Genomic DNA, 22,905 nt, shown 5'->3' with positions numbered 1-22,905 from the left:
TGATTAGATAACAGTGGAGGTTGAGAAAATAATGTGGAAACTGCCACGCCAAAGTTAAATTTACAGGCCCAAACAACTGTCACGGTCCCTCATCTCATCCTCTGTTCAAGTGCGTCACTTCGTCTGGCAGTTTAGCTGTCCCCCCACTCCCCACCCTTTCTCTCTTTCATCGTTCATTTCAAATTTTATTGACTGATGCACTCCGTCACGGCTGTCTCAGCAGTGTCAATCAATTTTCGTGGTCGCGCTTCCATCGGCTCTCATCTCTTTCTCTCTGTGTCCAGTATGTGTGTGTGTGTGTGTGTGTGTGTGTGTGTGTGTGTGTGTGTGTGTGTGTGTGTGCGCGCGCTCGCGCGTGCGCGCGTCAGTGTGACACATGTCAGTCAATGTGTGTGTGTTAGATCTTCAGTTTAACGTCTATTCACTATAAGTGTTATTAGACGGAAGGCATGTGTGTGTGTGTGTGTGTGTGTGTGTGTGTGTGTGTGTGTGTGTGTGTGTGTGTGTTTGTGTGTGTGTGTGTGTATCAGCGTGTGTGTGTGTGTGTGTGTGTGTGTGTGTGTGTGTGTGTGTGCGTGACAGTGTGTGTCGGTGTCGGTGTCAGTGTTGTTGTCGGTGTTGTCGTTGTCAGTGTCGTTGTTGTTGTCGGTGTCATTATTGGTGTCGTTGTTGGTGTCATTGTTGGTGTCTTGTCGGAATCGGTGTGTGTGTATCAGTGTCATGAGCCAATGTGTGTCAGTGCAGTGTGTGGGGCCGTATTAGTAAATGCCAAGCGCCATGGCAGAATCGGTTAGGCGTTGGACTGACTTGTGATCCAGTGTTCATCGGTGATCAGGATTCCGAAAATACCTCATCAATTTGTTTCAGGCGAAAGGCCGCACTGGTACTTTATTTCACGGCAGTCAGTTACCTCGAGTCAGTTGCTGAACTCACTCTATGTGCTACGGTGAATGCCGGGGTACCTGCCTTCCGTTGGGAAAAAATACTGAAACGGCCGCGAAGGAGCTAGCTCCAGAAATCAGTGGATCGATATGGCCGTAAAAGATTGACTCGATCGGAACCTTTAACTGACCTTTTTACACGACATAGCGTCAGTACTACAGGATCCCTCCCTCCTCTGCGTTCTTACTATACCTGGGCCAATACACCGCACAGAAGCACACACTGACACACACACACACACACACACGGTGTACACACTGGCGCGCGCGCTCGCACACACACACGCGCGCGCACACACACACACACACACACAGCAGGCTACCTGTAAAATGGTTGCTCCTCCTATAATGCAGAACTTAGCAGTTGCCAGTAGGAAACCCTCCCCTCTCACACACACACACACACACACACACGAAAACACATACACACACTCACATACACAAAACACATACACACACACGCACACACACACACAAACACACACACAAATACATACACACACTCACACACACATACATTGATTTGATTTGTGACGATCCATGCGAGGACGGTGATGACGCAACTCTGTCTGTGGAGTGTTATAATTGCAAACAGTGGGTCCATCAGACTTGCACCTAAGTAAAACCGGATCTATTCAAACAATTGGGAGGCATGGGGGTGGGGTGGGGGTGGTGGTGATAAAAGTGGATAAAAGAGAACTGACAAACCCAATCAGGTTGGCAAAACAAGGGGGGAACAGACCTAGAATGTTGAAAGTGACTGTGACCACAGAAAGCAGAAAAAAAAGAACTCCTGAAAAAAGCAACAATGATAAATCAGGGAATCAGTGACCCTAAGAAAAGGGTGCACATAAACAATGACATGACACCAATAGAAAGACAAAAATTCAAAGATCTACTGACAGAAAAAAAAAGAATAGTCAAAGGGGAAAGGGATTTAATTATCAGAAACAGCCAAATAGTCAAAAAGACAAAAGTTGAGGACCAGACATTGTCCGACAAAGTGAAGGAAAAACAGACCCAGACAGATGAGGAGTGACTGCAACCTGACAATGTCAAACAGACTGTAAATAATTTTAAAGACTTTCAGTTTTCCTGTGATTGTGTTCTCTTATATAGTAATGTAGATAGCCTCTCCAATAAGATAGAGGAACTCAAGAGTAGGTGAAATAAAACCACATGTTATTGGACTCACAGAAACAATTAAAAAACAAACAAACAAAAACAAAACAAAAACGGAACAATAGATTCAATATTAAAGTGCACTGTAATATCCCAAATTATGATATATTTACTAATACCAATGAAAAGAGAGGTGTGGCCCTGTATGTACATAAATCTTTAAAAGCGCAAGAATGTCCTACATTAAAAAATTTTACTTTTGAAGAAAGTGTATCGTGCAAATTTGAAAGTGCGAATGATGAGAGAGTTTTAATGGGGTGTATATATAAAAGTCCACATTCATCAGAACAAAACACAGAAGGATTATTTGAACTCTTAAAGTCCAATGAAATAACAAAATTCAACAAGGTATGTATTAAGGGAGATTTTAATTATCCAGCTATACAGTGGGATGGTACTTGGGCAGGCCCTTCAGACAATAAATTTATTGAATGCTTACGTGATGCATTCCTGAGACGAAAGGTCAAAACCAACAAGAACAAAACCAGGTTAAAAACCCAGTATTGTGGATCTGGTAATAGTAAATGAAAACAATTTAGTATCAGATATTAACCACCTAGATCCCCTTGGAAAGAGTGACCATGTTATGTTGGTTTTTTCAGTTCCACATTTCATTGGTGAAGGAAAAAGCAGAAAAAAAAATATAAATTTGATTTAAAAAAGGGAAACTATAATGGAGTGAGAGAAATGATAAATAAAGTGGACTGGGCATCAATGGATTGGGATGGAAAAGATGTGAACCAGTGTTCGAATGACTTAAAGACTATACATCACAAAACTATGAATATATATTTGTGACTTAAAGAGTCACTTCATTGGCAGTAGAAAAGAAGTTGCATGCCTTAGACCCCTACAAAGCACAAGCACCAGACAAAATACCCTCAAGAATATTAAAGGAATTGAGCAGAGAGTTAGTTCTTCCTTTGAGTATGATATATAATAAATCACTTGAATCTGCTTGCCTACCAAAAGATTGGAAAATGGCTGAGGTAACAGCTATATATATATATATAAAAAAGGTCAAAACATGAACCAGGAAACTACAGACCAGTGAGCTTGACTTGTATTGTGTGTAAGATTTTGGAGTCCTTTATTAGGGATCCTATAGTATCACACATGACAACAAACAATCTGTGTGCATACTGTCAACATGGTTTTAGACAGAGAAGATCGTGTACAACACAGCTCCTAGAAGTAATTGAAGATCTCACAAAAATGATAGATGTGGGTAAACCTGTAGACATAATTTATTTAGACTTTAGAAAAACATTTGACTCTGTACCACACCAAAGACTTTTATTAAAATTAGCTTCATATGGTATTACTGGAAGCATACTGAACTGGACTGAAAACTTCTTGTTAGAAAGAACATAGGTAGTTAGAAATGGAGAAAAAAATGTCAACAAATGAAAATGTTGTAAGTGGTATACCACAAGGTAGCATACTTGGCCCAGTGCTTTTTCCAATATACATAAATGACCTTCCTGAAAGTATAGAAAGCAAATGCAAAATATTTGCGCACCAAACCACGAAATGAAGTAAGGTGTCAGTGCCTACACACACAATCCCGGAACCATGAAGTTGTCAACCCTACACACATTATCACGGAATGAACTTGTGAGTGTACACTGGCTCGCACAACATCATAAGTCACGGAATAAAGTCAGCCTGAGCCCCGGCAACTATACGGACACACTGGCAAACACGGCATGAACCTGTCACTGTACACTGCCAGACACATGTTGAAAGAATGTTGTGATTGTACATGCACGACCTGTCCTGTCTGCCGAAGTGGATGTGCACGAAGGGGACGTAGGAAAGAGGTTACTGTGCACTGACAATCTTATACTTGAAGTGAAGACGACGGAATGAACTGCACCGTGTTTCAGCGGGAGGATGAAAACAAGAGTGGAGGACTAGACAACTGATGGGTTCCGAACGTAACATGAACAACTGTGTGCGTACGGAAAGAATGGCCATCTGTGGAGCTAAATATTTTATGTCTCGCCCTCAGTTCTCCACGGAAGGCCAGGAGCACACTGACATGCAACACAGAACACAGCACACACGTATGTGACGCGTGCTGTCGAGGAAACAAGGTAACACACACCACGGACAATCACGGAATGAAGTTCTCAACACACACACACACACACACACACACACACACACATGTGAAATCGCTGACTCAGTGAACATTCACAGCCGGCCAAAGCATCACTGACGAGAAAGGGACGTGCAGCTGTCCAATTGAAACGGTTAAGTTCAGCACGGACACTGACTCGGCCATTAAAATGCACTTTCCAATTTCGGTATGTGACTTTTCTGCACAGCACGTTGTTAAGGAAGGTCAGTTCCACCAGTCCCGCTCATTTTTTAATGTGAAGTCCTCTGTGCAACGCATTTGAGCACTGCAATACAGGGAATGGTGTGCGGTTTCCACGTGTACCTGGTCAGTGCTGTCGGAACCGAGCAAGGACGTACAACGAAACAGGCCGAAAAGAACGGACCCACCACAGGAGACTGCCGTCACTCTTTTGACGTCGCACACACGTGAGTGTTTCATGCAAGCTGTTTTATTATTTTCAGTCATGTTCATGTTAGGATCACAACCTATTGTCTCGTCCCCCACTCTGTTTTCATCCTCTCGCGAAGCATGGTACAGTTCATTCCGTCTTCACTTTAAATAACCTGGCGATCGCGTTCACTGACCGCTTTCGATCGAACTGCCTTATACGTCTCGTTCGCGCATGTCCGCTCCTGGAGATATGACAGCGACAAGCTTCCCGATTTCTTTACGAATTTTTCTATTTCAAGCCCATTGCTTGATGCATGGAATGCCCCACGAACTCGGACATACTGGCGTTTAGAATCGAGACAAGTTTCATTACGAGTACTGACCCAAACTTGTGTATATATACACACTCCCGTCTTAATCGTTTTCATGTATGTTTTGTAACACAGACGGGTAAGTTCGAACTGACCCATGGGTCACATTTTTTCTTTCACTTTGCGTATCCCCCATTCTTTCCAAGCCCCTTGCTAGGTGCATGGAATGCCCCAAAAAGCATCCCTTTTTAGACACCTTTCTAATCTCGACAAGTTCGTTTTAAAATCGTCTACTATAGTCGACAAACTTATATATATAATTAACATTTTCACCCGTTTTGGACTTTCTCACGTATGTTTTGTACTGCAGACGGGTAAAAATGTTAATTATAATATAAGAATGTCGAACCCGAGATGGTGCACAACTTCAATTGTCACAAGCCGGTATTTTAGACACCTTTCTAATCTCGACAAGTTCGTTTTAAAATCGTCTACTATAGTCGACAAACTTATATATATAATTAACATTTTCACCCGTTTTGGACTTTCTCACGTATGTTTTGTACTGCAGACGGGTAAAAATGTTAATTATAAGAATGTCGAACCAGAGATGGTGCGCAATGTCACAAGCCGGTATACCCATTCGGGTGGATTTGATTTCTCACTTCAACATCGAAGAGTGCACGGGTAAAAATGTTAATATTGCCTCATATTTTTAGAATGGCAGACTATGAGAGCACAAGAAATTCAATGATGAAAATTTGTAAAGAGCACTGTAATACTAACCTAAGGAAAAATTCATTAGCAAATAGAATTGCACAAATATGGAATGCACTACCCATCGAAACTAAACTTGCACAAAATACTAATGCGTTAAAAAATCTCCTTGACATGAACATCAGTTTAAAAGAAAAAAATATTGATATTGACGAGTGATTTACAGTACGTGTAAAAGAAAACATATAGGTATCCCACAAATAAAAGGAGACCGATATTGAAGGGGACATAAAAAAAATGCCAGTCCCTCTACTACTACTACTACCACCACCACCACTACTACTACTACTACACACACACACACACACGGACACTGACAGTGAAACACCTGCATGCATATGTTGACCCTGGAGATCTTTAAAAAAAACAAACTACCTTTCTTCCACCAGGTGCGCCGAAACCAGACATCGAACTCGACTCGGGACACTTAGGCAAGAATCAAGCGTTCTAACCATTCGCCCAACGCACTCGATTTTCTTTCTGTTTTTCTTTTTCAGGCATAACAAGACATAACAGGGGAGGAAACTACTGCTTTAAAATAAACGACACAACTAGTCAGGGTTTTACTCCTTGAAACAAGGGACGCTACTTCCATGGTAAATGTCTGGCCCTTCCTGCTCACGAAGGATTGTGTCTGCTGTATTTCCACGACCGATCTTTGGGCGATGTCGAATGGCAGGCTTCCAAACGGAGCTCTTAGTTCTGCGCCCCGATTAGGAATGCAGGTGAGGAAAGAAGAAAGGAATCGAAATCGGGAGCATGAGGTTTAGAAATGGTCCCATTCGTTCACTCAGGACTGTCCTCCCACCCCACCCACACCCCTCGCCCCCTAAAGGAAAATCAAAACAAACTGTTTCAGTTTACCAAGGAGACGTCACTGCGTTCGGACAGATCCATAAACGCCACACCACATCTGCTAGGTCAATGCCTTACCAGCACCATAACCCAACACACTAGTCTGGTTTTGGGTGCATCAGAGTGGATTTGTACAAAAGTTTACAATTGTACAATACCTATGTTTCCACGGGTTCTTTATTTAAATTTTTTTTTTTTTAAATATCTTTTTATTTTTTTTTGATTTGCTAAGTGCGTGCTGCACATGGGAATTCGTCACATCGTCGTTTATCGTCACATCTGAATGACTAGATACTCAGTTTGATTCTCCAGTCAAACGTGGGAGAAAGGGCGAGACTGGGGTTTGACCCCAGACCCACGCGGAACTCAAACCATTTTTGCCACCATCCTCCTATATCAAACAAACTGGCATTATCACCAAGCCACCCCCTTTCCAGGTTCTTAGGTTGTAAGTAGTAATCAAAACTAGTATCCACAACAGTGACCACAAATTTCAACCTGCTTTGAGAACAGCAGAAGGCTTTGGAAGGAAATTGAACTCCATGAAACTTCAATTGTTTTTTCACCCACCCTTATTACTGGATTTGTTATTCCACCTAATCATGTCATTTCAATTTCCTTTCACTTTGATTTTTCACTTTCTCTCTATGGTTTGAGCTGGCTGTAAAGTGGAGATTTTGGAATGGGAGTCAATGACCAAAGACAATGGTTGTATTATATATAAACAGCTTTGCAAGAGGCAGTGATAATTTCCTTAAAATTAGCAGAATAATGAAAATCATCCTGTGGTTTTTCTGTTCAAATATCACTTGAAAGAGCTCATATTGGCCACGTGTTCAATAAAGAATTGAATAATATATAAACTGGCTGTTTTTGCATTCACTTATTTTGATGACAGTCTTCCTGTATGCTTACTGTCATGCTTTACCCAGGTATTATGATCCCCGAAGGTCTAGCTTTGATAAGCTGTTGACTGTGAGTGTCCCTCTCGTCAAGTTGTTCTTTTTGGTAAAATGTTTCTTCAAGCTCCTTCTCTTCAGCTTCAAGCTTTTAATCAACTTAAAACTTACCTTATTGTAAGGAGTACAGTTAAATCAGGCATTTTAATGAACCACCGCCAGCTGTCCTGAAACCCTCTTTGACTTGATAGAGTGGGGATGTAACTTGGGCGAGACACTCTCCACTAATATCATATTCTAGCCCAGATAGGACAGCAGATGCCTTTTCTGTTATCATGCATTTCTAATGAACTTCAGTTATATCTTTATATATATATTATGTATGCATCTTTACATGTGTATGTATGTAGACCTAGAGTGAGATATTTACATGTTGTTTGTTTGTTTGTGTGTGTGTGTGTGTGTGTGTGTGTGTGTGTGTGTGTGTGTGTGTTTGTGCTCTTACACTTAAGTGAAACAGCCTACTGAAGAGTGGAATTTGGCCATTTATTTGTGTGGGGAGAGAAGGGCTTTTTAGTTGTATACCCCCCCCCCCCCCCCCACACACACAATATCATAAACAAATGTGAGTGTTTGGGCTTGCACTGTACATGTATACATTTTTGCAGTGCTATGAGCCCTATTATTTGTATTATCAGGAATACTGTGCAACACAGTGAAATTATTTTTCTCAGGGCCAGGTGAGCTGGACAGATGACCTACCTGTGTGTTACCTGTCTGGTGTTGGGCTCTCCACCAATCAGATCTATCGTGAAGACGGCAACAGACGTGAGGAGCATGACTGTGAGGACAGAAACTTCCATTTCAGGTTGTAAGTGTGAGAACAACTGTTGCAGTATTATAATACTTTATATTATGTTATATGTGGAGTGTTGGCCTAGCGGTAACACATCCGCCTTGGAAGCTAGAGAATCTGAGCGCACTGGATCGAATCCCACAGTCACCAGTATTTTCTCCCCCTCCTCTAGGCCTTTACTAGTCATTCGGATGAGACAATAAACCAAGGTTCCATGTGCAGCATGCACTTATCGCACATAAAAGAACCCATGGCCACAGAAGCATTGTCCCTGGCAAAATTCTGTAGAAAAATCCACTTTGATAGGAAAACAAATAGAATGCAGGCAGAAAAAAAACAACAAACAACAACAACAACAAAAAGCCAAAAAAAACCCCCCAAAAAACACACACACATACACACACAAATGGGAGAGCTCTCAGTGTAGCAATGCTTTGTCCCTGAGGAGAGCAGCCTGAATTTCACACAGAGAAATCCTTTGTGACTAAAGAAAAATACAATAGAATACAATGTCAATACAATACAATACAGTGCATGCATAATTCTATGTTTTGTTATGTTAAGTTAATAAAATAAGACATATATATTTCATTATTTATTTTTTAGTTATTGTTATTATTGTTCTTCTTAATTTATTGTTATTATTGATTTTTTTTAAACATTTTAATTTTAGATTGTGATTTTCTAATTCTTATTGAATTTTTGCTATTTTGATGGATGTTTCCTTCTGATTTGGTTCTGTAATTGTGCAGGTTATTCTAAAGCATATTTTTCTTCAAAGTATTTTTGGTGATCATGGAGGAAGAATGATATTGATGGCGCTGCTCAGATCCAAGTTGATTAGAATCCCATAAGAATTATCAGTAGGACAGGGTTTCACCATGGATTGGTTTTCTTGACGGTTATGTTGCTCTGTGTATGATTCAGATTATGAGAGATCTATACAGATGTCAGCCGCTGTTGTTAGTCAGGAACTTTAAGCAAGAGAAATATGTGAGATTTTGTACAACAGTTAACTGTTTTTGTGTATGGCCCCTGTCGTGCCATAATTTGTGTGTGTGATAACTGATATTCTCAGCTTTGTGATGGGTGGATCAGAGTAACAGCAACAGCATAAGATATGATTGTAATTGTAATGGTAATAACAATGATGATGATGATGATTATAATAATAATAATAATAATTATGATAATAATTATGATTGTCATGATAGTAATGGAAGGAAGCCTGCTGTGTAAGGCTTTGATGAGATTGTAAACCTCAGTCAGCTTTTTGGTTCTCAGCCCACTGTGCGGGGTACCACGCTGTAAAGCTGGTATGAACCCTGTCACTTGTACTATGAATTTCAGATGTGATGTCAAAATAGAAACTGTGTGACACTGAACATTGATCTCTTCTTGATTAACACAGCCAAAAAGTTGACTAAATTCTTCCCACAGACTAGGCAAAGTCTCCTTTCCCCTGAAGCATGTCCGTTTTACTTTCCACCTGACTTGGAATTTTACATATTGATTATATATTCTTATCGCTGTCTGTGTGTATGATTTCGTCTCTGAATGTGGATGATTTTTTTTTTTCTGCACTGAGATGCGTACTGGGCAAATAGGTATGGCCATGATTGTATAGCACTTCAAGTTTTCTTCCAGCACACTGTTTTATTGCACTGTTAATTAACTTAGATATTGTTTTTGTTGTTATTACCACCTGCCCAGCAATTGTTTTTCTGAAATAGCCTGACATTAAATGCAAATCTCATGTATGTGGATGCAAAGGAGAACAGTATGCACTTTCTCATTTGAAGAATAACTAAGATACTCTCAAAATAACAGAACACTTAAACAGTAATATATAAATCTGAAGATGACCCTGTGTGTGTGTGTGTGTGTGTGTGCGATTTCCTTTCTTTTCCTTTTTGTGTGTGTGTGTGTTTGTTTATGTGTGTGTGTGTGTGTATGTGCACGCGCGCGCGTGTGTGTGTGTGTGTGTGTGCGTCTGTGTGTGTGTATGTGATTTATTCCTTTTCTTTTCCTCAGTGTGTGTGCGTATGTGTGTGTGTGTGTGTGTTTTATTTCTTTTCTTCTTTTCTTTTCAGAATTAAGCTTTTCCTCAGGGTTTTTTTTTGTTTTTGTGTGTGTGTGTGTGTGTGCGTGCGTGTGCACACATGTGTATGTTTGGTTCGTTTATTCCTTTCCTCCTCCTTTGATTACCATATTGGTTTACATTTATTTCTTCTGCCTGCAGACATGACAGCAACTGCTACCTGTACGGAGTGTTTGACGGCCACAACGGCAGTCGGGTGGCAGACTTTGCCGCCCAGAGAATGCCTGCAGAGCTGCTGCTTGGTCAGCTGCAGAACAAAACCACTGATGCCGAGATCCGTGAAGTGTTGAGACAGGTAGGACTGTTGGGAGCTTTGCAGTTTTTGTTTCCTGTCTGTCTGTCTATCTATCTATCTATCTATCTATCTATCTGTCTGTCTGTCTATCTATCTACCTTTCTCTCCTCTCTCTCTCTGTATATCTATCTATCTGTCTATATGTCTTTCTCTCTCTCCTCTCTCTCTGTATATATATATATATATATATATATATATATATGTATATCTCTCTCTTTCTTTCTCTCTTTCTGTATGTATATATACAGAGAGAGAGAGAGAGAGAGAGAGAGAGAGTTCAGTTCTGTTCAGTTCAGTTACTCAAGGAGGCTAGGCGTCACTGCGCTTGTCCATATACGCTACACAACATCTGCTGAGCAGATGCCTGACCAGCAGTGAAACCCAACTCGCATAGTCAGGCCTTGAGAAAGAGAGAGAGAGATTGATAGATAGGTATGTGTGTGTGTGTGTGTGTGTGAGAGAGAGAGAGAGAGAATGAGAGAAGGAAAGACGGGCAGTAAATAAGTAAGTAAATGAAGAGGTTGATTAATTTTGAATTAAATTTGATGGCAGGCATTCATGGCTGTGGAGAATGTGTACTTCGAGTCCACTGACGGTCTGCTGGCGGAGAAGACGACAACACAGGACCGTCTGCCTGATGTGAGTCTTCTTCTTCTTTTTCTTTTTCTTCTGTGTTCATGGGCTGCAACTCCCATATTCACTTGTATGTGTGAATGATCTTTAATTTGTAAGATACTTTTTATCCTTCCATATAAGCAGCTATACTCTGTTTCCATGAAAATATGTTGAATTAAATGAAACTTTTTTTCTTTTTTCTTTTTATGAAACAAAAATATCCTTCTAAACCAACCCAAGCAACAGTGGTATATCATTTCAACAATCATGTAAGTGAATGGTCCCTAGCCTGGACAAATAGTTTTCTCCCTTGCTTGCCCCTGCAGATGACCCATTTGCTAGGGTTAGGGAAAAAAAATCACACAAAAAAATACAAAACACAAAGTAACTGAATGAAACTCCCTGTACTTGATCCACTGACCCCTCTTCTCACGTCATGTGTATGCCTACCCCCCTCCCTCTCTTCACAGCCCTCAGAAGCTGAGTCACTGTCAGTACCTTCTTGCTGGTAGCTTTCTTCACTGCAGATACTTTATTCAATGTCTTCATCATCCTCGGCGATGTTAAAACCTTCAGTTTGAAGCATTTCAATCACTTCAAAAGCCGCTGACGTGATCTAGTTTGCTCCAAAAATTTCCACTTGTATCGCCTGCGACGCCATTTTCGATACATATGCAGATTAGCTTGTCATGTGGGGTACCAAGGTCGACGGCTGGCCAGTGAGTGTATAGTTACGGAACCTCATGAAGAAACTTTCCATTCGACCCTTGACATGTTCACAATTCCTGGTGTAGCTGCAATTTTTATGCTACCCCATGAGGAAAGTGTGGAAAAAATTTTTATTTGTCGAAACCGCTGTAGTGTTCCATCGTCTGGAGTGAGGTAAATTAAGACAGGAGTCTTGTCACCACCACTGTTTCAGGGCATCAGTTCCTACGAAGCGTGCAGCAAGTACCCGGACGTCTACAGCAAGCTGCAGCAGCTGGAACAGCAGCTGTCCGGGGGAACCACAGCCACCCTGGTACTCATCTACAACAACAAAATCTACGTGGCCAATGTTGGTGGGTCAATCTGCTTGTTGCAGCTTTGTGTGTTTTCCAGGTTGAAAAACAGGGAGATTAAGTTGTTTTTGGGTTTTTTTTTTATGTTATTGACACTTTTTGATTTTGTCTTGTTCGTAAGTCTTGATTTTAGTGCTGTGTGGTTGTTAATTTTTGTAACCCTTTTTTTTTCGCCCCAAAATTGATGTTAATCATTAGCGTTCTGGACGCCTGTTGCTAAGGAGGTAGAGCCTGTTGTTATTATTATTATAATTCTTATGCACACATGCTTATTTTTCCGGAATAGCCATATTTTTTATGAAATCATGTAAAACTCTATGACCATTCCAGAGATTATGGAGGCAGATTGCATGTTATAAGATAAAAACAAAGAAACAAATGGGGACACCTTTTTATGGGTTGTCTAGTGATAGGAAGTTGTAATTCGAACAGTGTGTGCATGTGTATAAGTTCATAAATAACGAGGGTGGAGATGAAGTTAAGAATAAGCGCACTCAGCCGAAAAGATGGCTAACTGTCACAAGCAAATGTGTGAAACTCGGTGAAACTGATAAAGAGGATGGAGAGGAAACCCTTGCGGCAAGCACACACACACACACACACACACACACACACACACACACACACACAAAAATCACTGTCGCCAGATCTTCAATGAAGAATGCAATGAAAGGTGTTGATAAGGACTGAAAAGGGAAATGTTATTTTTTGGCACTCTCAGCAAGTGCACATTTTCCATCTGTCATGGTGGCCATGATAATTGTTGTTACCACGTTGAATTAAAAAAAAAAAAAAAAATTAGAACATAGTTGAGTTCCTGAAAAATTCTTGCAAATGTTCAGAGAACTGACATGGTTCAGTGCTGAAATGACAATGTTAGGGGATATGGCAGTGTTCATATGACGGTGTTCGAAGGGACTGACAAGACTGCTGAGCGTCCACAATCATGACCGAATGTCCAGGGGACACGCGGGCCTTGCTGGTGAAGACGGGTCAGGACGGGGTGCTGACGGTGATGCAGCTGTCCAACGACCACACGCTGGACGACCCCATGGAGCACGAGCGGCTCTCGGGCCTGGGGCTGGATGTGGAGAAGCTGCGCACGGCCAAGAAGATCGGCAACTCCACCTGCACCCGCTGCATCGGTGACTACCACGTCAAGGGCGGCTACCGCGATATCGATTACCTGAGGTTAGCGTGGGGTTTAGTTACTAGTGTGGTGTGAGTGAGGGGGTTTGTGTGTGTGTGTGTGTGTGTGTGTGTGTGTGTGTGTGTGTGTGTGTGTGTGTGTGTGTGTGAGTTGCCCGCTAGCAACTGTGAGGTCTGCATTATAGGAGGAGCAAACATTTTACAGGTAGCTCTGTGTGTGTGTGTGTTTGTGTGTGTGTGTGTGTGTGTGTGAGAGAGAGAGAGAGAGTGTATGAGTTGCCCACAGGCAACTGCTGAGGTGTGCATGACAGGAGGAGCAATTATTTTACAGGTATCTGTGTGTGTGTGTGTGTGTGTGTGTGTGAGAGAGGGAGAGAGAGAGAGAGTGTGTGTGTGTGTGAGTTGCCCACTGGCAACTGCTGAGGTGTGCATGATAGGAGGTGCAAACATTTTACAGGTAGCTGTGTGTGTGCGTGTGTGTGTGTGTGTGTGTGTGTGTGTGTGAGAGAGAGAGAGAGAGAGAGAGAGAGAGAGTATGTGTGTATGGGTTGCCCACTGGCAACTGCTGAGGTCTGCATGACAGGAGGAGCAAATATTTTACAGGTAGCTCACCGTGAAGATCTTGTTTGTTCCAGGTTGTGCCCCACCAGGCATTTTTGTTTTTCATTTCCTCAGGAAAATCAGTGTTTTGAACTTGATTTAGATTTCACATAGACTAAAGAAGACATGTGTGAATTGGTCTTTTTGTTCTGTTTCCAGTATTTTTAAAAACTCGATGAAACGTTTTTGCACGGAATGAGCGAAAGGTAGATGCATGGGGGTCATTCTATTGTTTTCTTGTATTTATTGACTTTTCAACATCATTTTGTGTTTCTCTTTAACTGGTTCTAAGAACTGATGGGTATTCAGCCCTGATATGGCCACTTTTCAGTCGGCTTGGTTGTAACCGTATAGTTTGATTTGACTTGATTTCCCCACTGGCATTTCTTCTTTGTTTTCGTTTGTTTGTTGTTTGTTTTTAGATATGATTTTGTGTATGATGTATAATTATATTTGTGTTCAAGTTCCTTTGTTTTATTTTGTGATTATTATTATTATTATTTTTAATATCCTCTGCAGACAAATTCATAACAGTTGTCAACACAGCAGGCATGTCCCAGGTTGATGTGCATGACTACACACACACACACTCAGACACACAGACATACACACACACACACACACACACACACAACACGTGCAAGAATTTGCAGACTCACAGACACCCAGGCCCAACCACACACACACACACACACACACACACACACACACACACAGCACATGTGCAAGAATTTGCAGACTCACAGACACCCAGGCCCATCCCCCACCCCCACCCCCCTCCCACAACCCCCAACCCACCCCCCAACTGACGAAACAAATGTACATACCCAGGCTCCATGCTCCACATGCATACACATATGAATATTTAGCCAAGAAACAAAAGGCAGCAGTACAAGGGCATCCAGGAGTCATGACCTGGGTGCAGCATGGCCCCTGTAGAGTGTAAGGAGTTAAGGGCCGAAACACTTGACTGAGGGGACTTCTTCTCTGAAGACCTTGTACTGTTCAGCTCTCCCTAGAGTTTCTTATCACTAGCCAGTTGACAATAGTGCTGGTTACCCTTGCATATAATTATAGGAAAACAAATAAAATTGCAGGCATAAAAAAAAAATGCAAAAAGAAATTGGCAGTGCTCTGAGTGTCAGGGACATGCTTTCCCTTGTGGAGAGCAGCCCAAATTTCACACAAAAAGTCTGTTGTGACGAAGAAGCAATTGAGATGTGATATGATATTATGTGTGGCAACAGTAGAAATAAAAAAAGAGAAAAAATAGAGAAACTGACGAATGCCCTGATATTACTTGTCATAACTCAGATAGTGCTGTTGTCCCAGGCTCATGGCAATGTGAGTTTGTGTGATGGGTGATCAGAGAGAAATGAGGGTGGGTAGATGGATGGTGGTGATGCGGTTTGAAAGGGAGAATGACTGCCGATTTTTAACCCTTTTACCTTTTCTATCCAAAACTTTATTTACAGTCTTTACAAGTCTATGGCTTGTAAATTATAATTATGCTCGTTTTTACATGTACATAATTTAAGTGAAAATTGCTGTTGTATCAGTTCTTGTGTGTGTGTGTGTGTGTGTGTGTGTTTGTTTGATGGAGTGTAACACTTGTAGTATTGAGAGCATGTTATTTTGTGTGTTTTGTGCCTTGTGTTTTTATCATCTTAATGATTCTGTTTTACATGTTTCTACTACTTTTTATGTGCTTTCTTGCACTGGATTTGTAAAGTGCTTAGAGCTTGCTTGTGCTTGAATTATAGCGCTATATATAAAAATAAAATATTATTATTATCATTGCAGTGCTGCCACCAAGGAGCCAGTGATAGCTGACCCGTTTGTGGACGGAGGCACCCCCGTGGACGATAGCTGCGCCTTTCTCATCATCATGTCCGATGGGCTATATCAGTCCCTGACGGACGCCACCAACTCAGAACGTGTCAATGCTGACATTGCCTCAATGGTGGCCACAGAGTTCTCCATGCAGACCACACTGAATGGTGCTTTGTGTGTGTGTGTGTGTGTGTGTGTGTGTGTGTGTGTTGTGTTGTGTTGTGTGTGTTGTTTCACTGTTGTGTGTGTGTTTTGTTTGTGTGTTGTGTGTGTCTCTGTGCATGTGTGTGTGTGTTGTGTTGTGTGTATGGTGTGTGTGTTTGTTTTGTGTGTATATGTGTTTTGTGTGAGTGTCTCTGTGTGTGCAGGCGTGTGTGTGTTACGTTATGTGTATGTCAGTGTCTGTGTGTTGTGTGTGTGTGTGTTTTGTGTGTATATGTGTGTCAGTGTATCACAAAGTAGGCAGCTGTATTATCAATGGTTTCTCCAGTCAATAGGAAATCATTTACAGCTTAGTCTTTTGTGAAGGATTATGACTCTCAAACTAGGAGGCAAAATTGCACTGGCTCTTAGTGCTGCAGCCTTGTGGGCTAGTTGGCCTTTGGGAACCATCCCAGCGCCGACTGTCCTAAAACCCTCTTGGCTGAGAGACTGGGGATGTAACTTGGGCAAGACACTCTCCACTATCATCAAATTCTTGCCCAAATAGTTGGAACAGCAGTTGCCTCCTCTGCTGTTCTGATGGTCATAGTCGGACACGACTGACTGTCATATATATATATCGCAGAGTAGGCACACAGAAGAGATGTAATATATTAAGGGAGGTCATGAGTGGCAGCTTCTTTGGGTTTCTCCATAATGAGTGGGGCAGTATTTTTCACAGGACAGGAATCAAGACCCTTGCTGGAGTCTGCACCAGTAGGTCGTGGTATGTTAGATTAAACGTAATTTAACTCACTCAGTACTGCCAGTTACCTCCCCTGGCTTTCCCCCACAGAGGGCCGTTTTGTATGGGTAAGAAATAAAATCACCAAAAAACAAATGTAAGAATTTATGAACTGAAAGCTTCCAAACTGATCCGTAACACAATGAGTTAGTTGGATACAGAATATAAAACTTCCTCCTTTCTTATGCTATCATCTGGTGAGATGATGAAAGTATGATGACTGATGACTTGTAAATGAATCCAGGAAAGCACAAAGAGTTTGAAACTGATTGAATTCAGAACCAAGTTATATAGCCCCGATAAGGCCCCTTTGTCTAATTCTGTTGTCTACCTTGTGACTGAGAAGAACCTTGGACAGACACCATTGTTGACATGCTTTGTTCATGTGAACCAGTCACCTAGAAAATAACTCTCCTGCTTTTGAGCACAGCAACACTCTCAGCATTTATTGGTCGCAGTGGAGAGTGGAAAGGTCAGTTAAGATATTCTTAGCTTGTATAAATTATAACATCATTATGCAAATTAGGTGCCACTCCAAAAAGTCAAAACTTTCCAAAGCCTGGTTAGAGCTCCTTCATCTGAAATAGCTGTAAACAGTAGGGCCTTGATTGGGGCCCATTGTCCGGAGAGAGTAAAGGGGGAAAATTCCTTGTGTGTGTGTGTGTGTGTGTGTGTGTGTGTGTGTGTCTGTGTGTGTGTCTGTGTCTGTGTTTGTGTCTGCATGTGTGTGTGTGCATGTTTTTTTGTGTATCTGTATATGTGTTGGGTAAGTAGGTGGGGGCAAGAGGATGTGATATGTATGTATATACATATATGTATGTGTTTTTAAGAGTGTGTAGACCTATGTGTGTGTGTGTGTGTGTGTGTGTGTGACTGCCAAATGCCTCAGCATTACATTTACTGAGCAAATAGTTGTGATGATTTTAGGAGTTAGGAGTGCAGAGGGTTCAAGGAGAGGGGTGGCCTGCATGTCTGTATTCTGTGGATCTGTATTCTAGGGATCCACATCTATTTCTCCCATGCGCGTTTATGTGTGTGTGTGCGTGTGCGTGCATACATATGTGTGTGTGTGTGTGTGTGCGTTTGTGTGTTTGTGTGTGCATGTGTGTGTGTGTGCGTGTGTACAAGTGTTTCTTTGCTGTCCACTCTGCAGTGTTGTCATATCCATTGTTTTTATATGTTTGTGGTGAAGTACAAGCCGTTTTAACTGTTGCACTGTATGGAGAGATGTCTGCACAGGCGTGGCGCAGGCGGTGGTGGACAAGGTGGTTCGGTTCCACCACGACACCTACATGACGGGCACGCCCCAGCAGAAGCGTGTGTGCCAGAAGCGCGACGACATCACCCTGATGGTACGCCAGTTCAAGTACCCCCTGTCCACCCACAGCCCCACAGGGGGGTTGCTCAGCTACCACCCCTCCCCCTCCACCCCGCTCTACCAACCCCAGCCCCCCCGCCTCCCGGCCCTCCACATCCCCACCCCCCACCCACCCCCCTTCAGTCACCTCAGCACTGGCGAGGCATCGTCCTCCGACTCGCCCAAAACGCCGACCAATCAGATGGGGGGGTTAGGGGCCGGCGTCAGCTCTAGCGGCAGCGGCAGCAACAGCTACTACCTGCAGACAGAGTCAACGATGAGCGGACGAACTCACACCTCCAGCAGCACATGCACAAGCGAAGACTCGACCCAGAGCAGCGGGGAGGTACGCATGTTCGCCTCGCGCCGCGTCCGGGAGGCGGAGATGGAGCTGGACGCAGAGGGGAAGGTGAAGCCATACGTGGACTTCTCCGAGTTCTTCCGTGCCCTGGAGCAGATGAGTGAGGAGCAGCAGAACGCGCTGATGAGCGACATGCGACCCCGGTCCATGTACGACCCCATCCAGGAGGAGGGCGAGTCGCTCAGCTTGCCAGAAATGTGAAGCATGGAGATGTGTAGTGTGTTGTATCTTATAATGTATGGATCATGGTCAGTTTCAGTTTGTCAAGGAGGCATCACTGCATCAGTGCAGACACTGAAATCCATATTGACCACACCACATCTGTTAGGTAGATGCCTGACATGCAGCAAAAAGCCAACCCAGTGTGCTTAATCATATGTGATTGATTATGATAAAACTGTGGGTGACGTGGGAGAATGCATGCTGGTGCAGTTTTTTAATGCTTACTTGTGACTGTCAGCATTCGTTACTTTTGGCTTTGATGAGTTGCTCAGAATGCCTGAGATTTAAGATGTGCAGCAGGCGGACATGTATTGTATTATATTACTCTTTGTCACAACAGATTTCTCTGTGTGAAATTTGGGCTGCTCTCCCTGGGAAGAGCATGTCGCTATAGTGCAGCCTGCATCTGTATGATCAAACGTTTTTGAGTGATTTGGTGGAATGCATGCTTGTTGCATTATTTTTATACTTACTTGTGACTGTCGGCGTTTGTGACTTTCGACTTTGGCAAGTTGCTCAGCATACCTGAAATATGAAGCATGGGGATGTGAACAGATTGTGATCAAATGTTCTTGAATGTTCTCGAGAATGCATGCTTGGTGCTTTGTTTTATACTTGTGACTGTCTGCATTTGTGAGTTTCAACTTTGCAATTGAAAAAAAAGAAAAGAAAAAAAAGAAAGAAAAGAAAGTGGTTAATAAAAAAAGAGAAGAAAATGAAAAGAAAGCACCTTTGAATTCTCATGCAAAATTGTTATGTCAAATTATTAAATCAGTAACAGAGTACAGGCCATACACAAACTGTTAGAAATGTTTTATTTGACTGTTTGTTGGAAAGGTTTGTTAATAATGATGGAAATGTTTTATCTGACTGATGTTTGTTGGAATGGTTTGTTAATGATGATGGTGTTGGGATCTGACTGCCATGTAATATTGTTCTGTTAAAAACTGGAGGAGAAGTGAAATCATTGTAAAAGTTTTTAATTCCTAATTTATTCAGACCGTTTCTGTTGGCACAGATTGGTTGGACTCATTGGTGTCTGGTTGGTCCTTGTTTTTTTCTTTTCCTTAAGGTTCACAATGAACTTCAGTCAGCGTATCTTCTTGTTCATGTAATTCGTGGGCTGCAACTATCAAAGAACTGGTTTAAAAGAAATTTGCTGAATTGGCTTTTTTGTGCATGACCATTTTTACATCTTTTTACATTATCATTTAGGCAGTTACACCTTGTTTAAAGGGGAAGTGCAGGCTCTATATGTTTATATTTCAACATCCCACCAATTGCTTACAGGGACTATGTGCATCTGATCTTTTGCCTGTGTAAACTTAAGCATTGGCAGGTCTGCACATACACTGAACTGGGAGACTGGAAGATTCTTCACCATTAATCTGAAGGGCATAGCCTGGATTTAAACCACTGATTTCAGAGACCATTGGAACAGAATTTGATAGCTATGAACTCTCAGCTGTGGCTCCCATTACCTTTCCATCACCATGTACGCAGCAACAGTCTTGTCTCAGATATACTAGTGTTCATACTGGATGTATCTGGGCTGTCCATCTAATGAACGAGAAAAAGATACTGGATGTATTAGGTAGTACATATGATTCATATTGATTTTATGGATTATGTATCAAGTCATGACAGAGAAATTCTTTCATTCTTGAAAATTTGGAAAGTACGGAAAACAGACAAATTAAAATGAGCAATCATATTTGGTACTCCCAAGTAATCTGACTTATCTGATATGTGTATACAGTCTTTTCAGTGTGTTTAGTTTGAGCCTTGTGGAAAACTGGACAGAATGATGAATAGTTTGCTAATGGAGGCGGACCTATTGCGGTTTTCTTCATGGAGGGTGTGTGTGTGTGTGTGTGTGTGTGTATAAATAATCATGAGTATGTGGGTACCACAGAATGTATGTATGTGTGTGTGTGTGTGTGTTTTGTATCTATGTATGTGTATCTGTGTTGTATCAGTGTATGTGTTTTGTGAGTGTGCAAAAATATGCAATGCCAAAGAGATGAATCTTCAACAAACTGATTATTGAAATCATGCAGCTATGGGCTCACCTTCCGGTATTGAAACAGTGAAGTGTGAGATAAGAAAGCGCAATAATAAAAAGACTGAAATGAAGCATGTGCCAGTTCTGGTATGTTTGGGATGATGTCCATGAACAGGTCATGTGTAAAATGAATAAAGTGTCAAGAGTCATTGTGCGTGTTCTTCTGTCTCCTTACAGACTGCTGTTGATGTTCATAATGACGAAAGTGTGTGTGTGTGTGTGTGTGTGTGTGTGTACGTATGTGCATGTCTGAGTATGCATGTATTTGTTCTTTAATGTATTGTCTTTTGATTGCATACTTAAGTAATGTTATGTTCACATGCACAGACACATACATGTACCTGTTTGCATGCAAGTTTAAATGTGCATCCATGCTTTTGTTTGTACATTGTACCAGACCATCACTCAAGGTCTAGTGGAGGGTGGAGTCTACTTCTTTGCTCATGGGCTGCGACTATCACATTCACTTGTATACATGAGTGGGGTTTTACATGTATATGCATTTTAACCCCTGCCAGTCATACTCTGTCTTCAGGGGGGTGCTTGCTGGGTATGTTCTTGTTTCCATAAGCCACCAAATGCGTACATGGATCACAGGATCTTTAACGTGCATATTTCATCTTATGCATGTGTATACACATGAAGGGGGATCAGGCACTAGCAGGTCTGCACATCTGTTGACCTTGGAGATCGGAAAACTCCCCCCCCAGGAGCCATGACAAGGATTCAAACCTGGGACCCGTACGTCAAAAGTCCATGCTTTAACCACCCAGCTTTTGCACCCATTGGAGGGTGGAGTAAAAATCTAGGTCTGTCTATTGGACTTGAGCCTTTCGGCACTTGCTTCCTAGTTGGGCACATTATCACAAGGCTGCCGCTCCACTGAGCGTGTGTGCATTATGTGCCTGTTTATGTGTGTGTATGTATTTCACCCAGTTGCTGCATGATGGGTTATGTGTATCCAGCAACAATAATTTACAGCATCTTTTTTTTCCTGCAGGAGTGAATTGGTTCTGTGCACCATTTTATTCCTCAGCAAAGGATCTGATCAGACTTATCCTAAATCACATCATTAGAACAAACAAGACTTAAAATTGACAATTTGTATGTTGTGTCTCCCCACTGGATGTCAGAGTTTGCTTACCTCTCTTCGTGTGTGTGTGTGTGTGTGTGTGTGTGTGTAGACACACACAAACACACACACACAAGACAGACATCCGGTGATCACCCCCTCAAACTTCACAAAAAACCCCAAGACCCAAACCATGAACAGTTAAGACCTACAGGGCATCAGCCAATAGGCTGTTAAACTCAGCTTTACAATGTCACCAACCCGGACTCAAATGTATGCACGAAACACATAATATATTTCTGGCTGCTGTCCCATATTTAATTATAGCCTTTCACGGCCATCGGGGCAATAAATGCGCGTCCACTGAATCTAGGGCTCTGTAGACGGGCGCAATAGCCGAGTGGTTTAAGCGTTGGACTTTAAATCTGAGGGTCCCGGGTTCGAATCTCGATAACGGCGCCTGGTGTGTAAAGGGTGGAGATTCTTCTTATCTCCCAGGTCAACATATGTGCAGACCTGCTTGACCTGAACCCCCTTCGTGTGCAGAAGATCAAATACGCACGTTAAAGATCCTGTAACCATTGTCAGTGTTGGGTGGGTTATAGAGACAAGAAAATACTCAGCATGCATGAACCACGACAGAGTCATCGGCAAATCGATGTTGGTCGTGTAACGGAAAGAAAGAAAGAAAGAAAAAACTAGAAGGAGGACAGCGGGGCCCATTTCTCTCGTTCTCCTTCACTAACCGAAGTCAGCTAGGTATCCATTCACACCAAGGTGGAGTCAGTGAAGAAATCGGGAGCGAAGTGCCTTCAAGTTCCCAAGGACGCAACACCGTGCCGAAACGGGGTTTTGAACCTCAATACATGGTGACCACTAATAATAATAA

At 42.1% G+C, this 22,905-nt stretch overlaps 2 protein-coding genes across 3 annotated transcripts in view; one reads left to right on the top strand and one right to left on the bottom strand.

The window, feature by feature from the left end:
• The window catches only part of LOC143292687 (D-beta-hydroxybutyrate dehydrogenase, mitochondrial-like), a 28,961-nt gene extending 22,725 nt beyond the window's left edge, over nucleotides 1–6,236 (bottom strand). Inside the window, exon 1 of the mRNA XM_076603192.1 lies at nucleotides 6,105–6,236. Coding sequence (XP_076459307.1) covers nucleotides 6,105–6,137 — 33 coding nt within the window. The 5' untranslated portion in view covers nucleotides 6,138–6,236. The remainder of the gene's footprint in view (nucleotides 1–6,104) is intronic.
• An 84-nt stretch (nucleotides 6,237–6,320) lies between these two features.
• On the top strand, nucleotides 6,321–20,365 carry LOC143292685 (TGF-beta-activated kinase 1 and MAP3K7-binding protein 1-like). Of its 2 annotated transcripts, none has more exons than XM_076603189.1 (8): nucleotides 6,321–6,454; nucleotides 8,218–8,351; nucleotides 10,582–10,735; nucleotides 11,288–11,374; nucleotides 12,273–12,411; nucleotides 13,374–13,602; nucleotides 15,964–16,160; nucleotides 18,179–20,365. In XM_076603189.1, the coding sequence occupies exons 1-8, from the start codon at nucleotides 6,323–6,325 to the stop codon at nucleotides 18,856–18,858; spliced, it is 1,752 nt and encodes a 583-aa protein (XP_076459304.1). In that variant the 5' UTR covers nucleotides 6,321–6,322; the 3' UTR covers nucleotides 18,859–20,365. The 2 variants fall into 2 exon arrangements, with proteins under 2 accessions (XP_076459304.1, XP_076459303.1); XM_076603188.1 differs by having other exon boundaries at nucleotides 8,218–8,354.
• Nucleotides 20,366–22,905: the final 2,540 nt, after the last annotated feature.

The sequence above is a fragment of the Babylonia areolata genome, chromosome 18 (genome assembly GCF_041734735.1).
Source record: "Babylonia areolata isolate BAREFJ2019XMU chromosome 18, ASM4173473v1, whole genome shotgun sequence".
In the NCBI taxonomy this organism is placed as follows: domain Eukaryota; kingdom Metazoa; phylum Mollusca; class Gastropoda; order Neogastropoda; family Buccinidae; genus Babylonia; species Babylonia areolata.
Note: the sequence above shows the minus strand (reverse complement) of the source record. Positions and strands in the feature narration are given on the sequence as shown.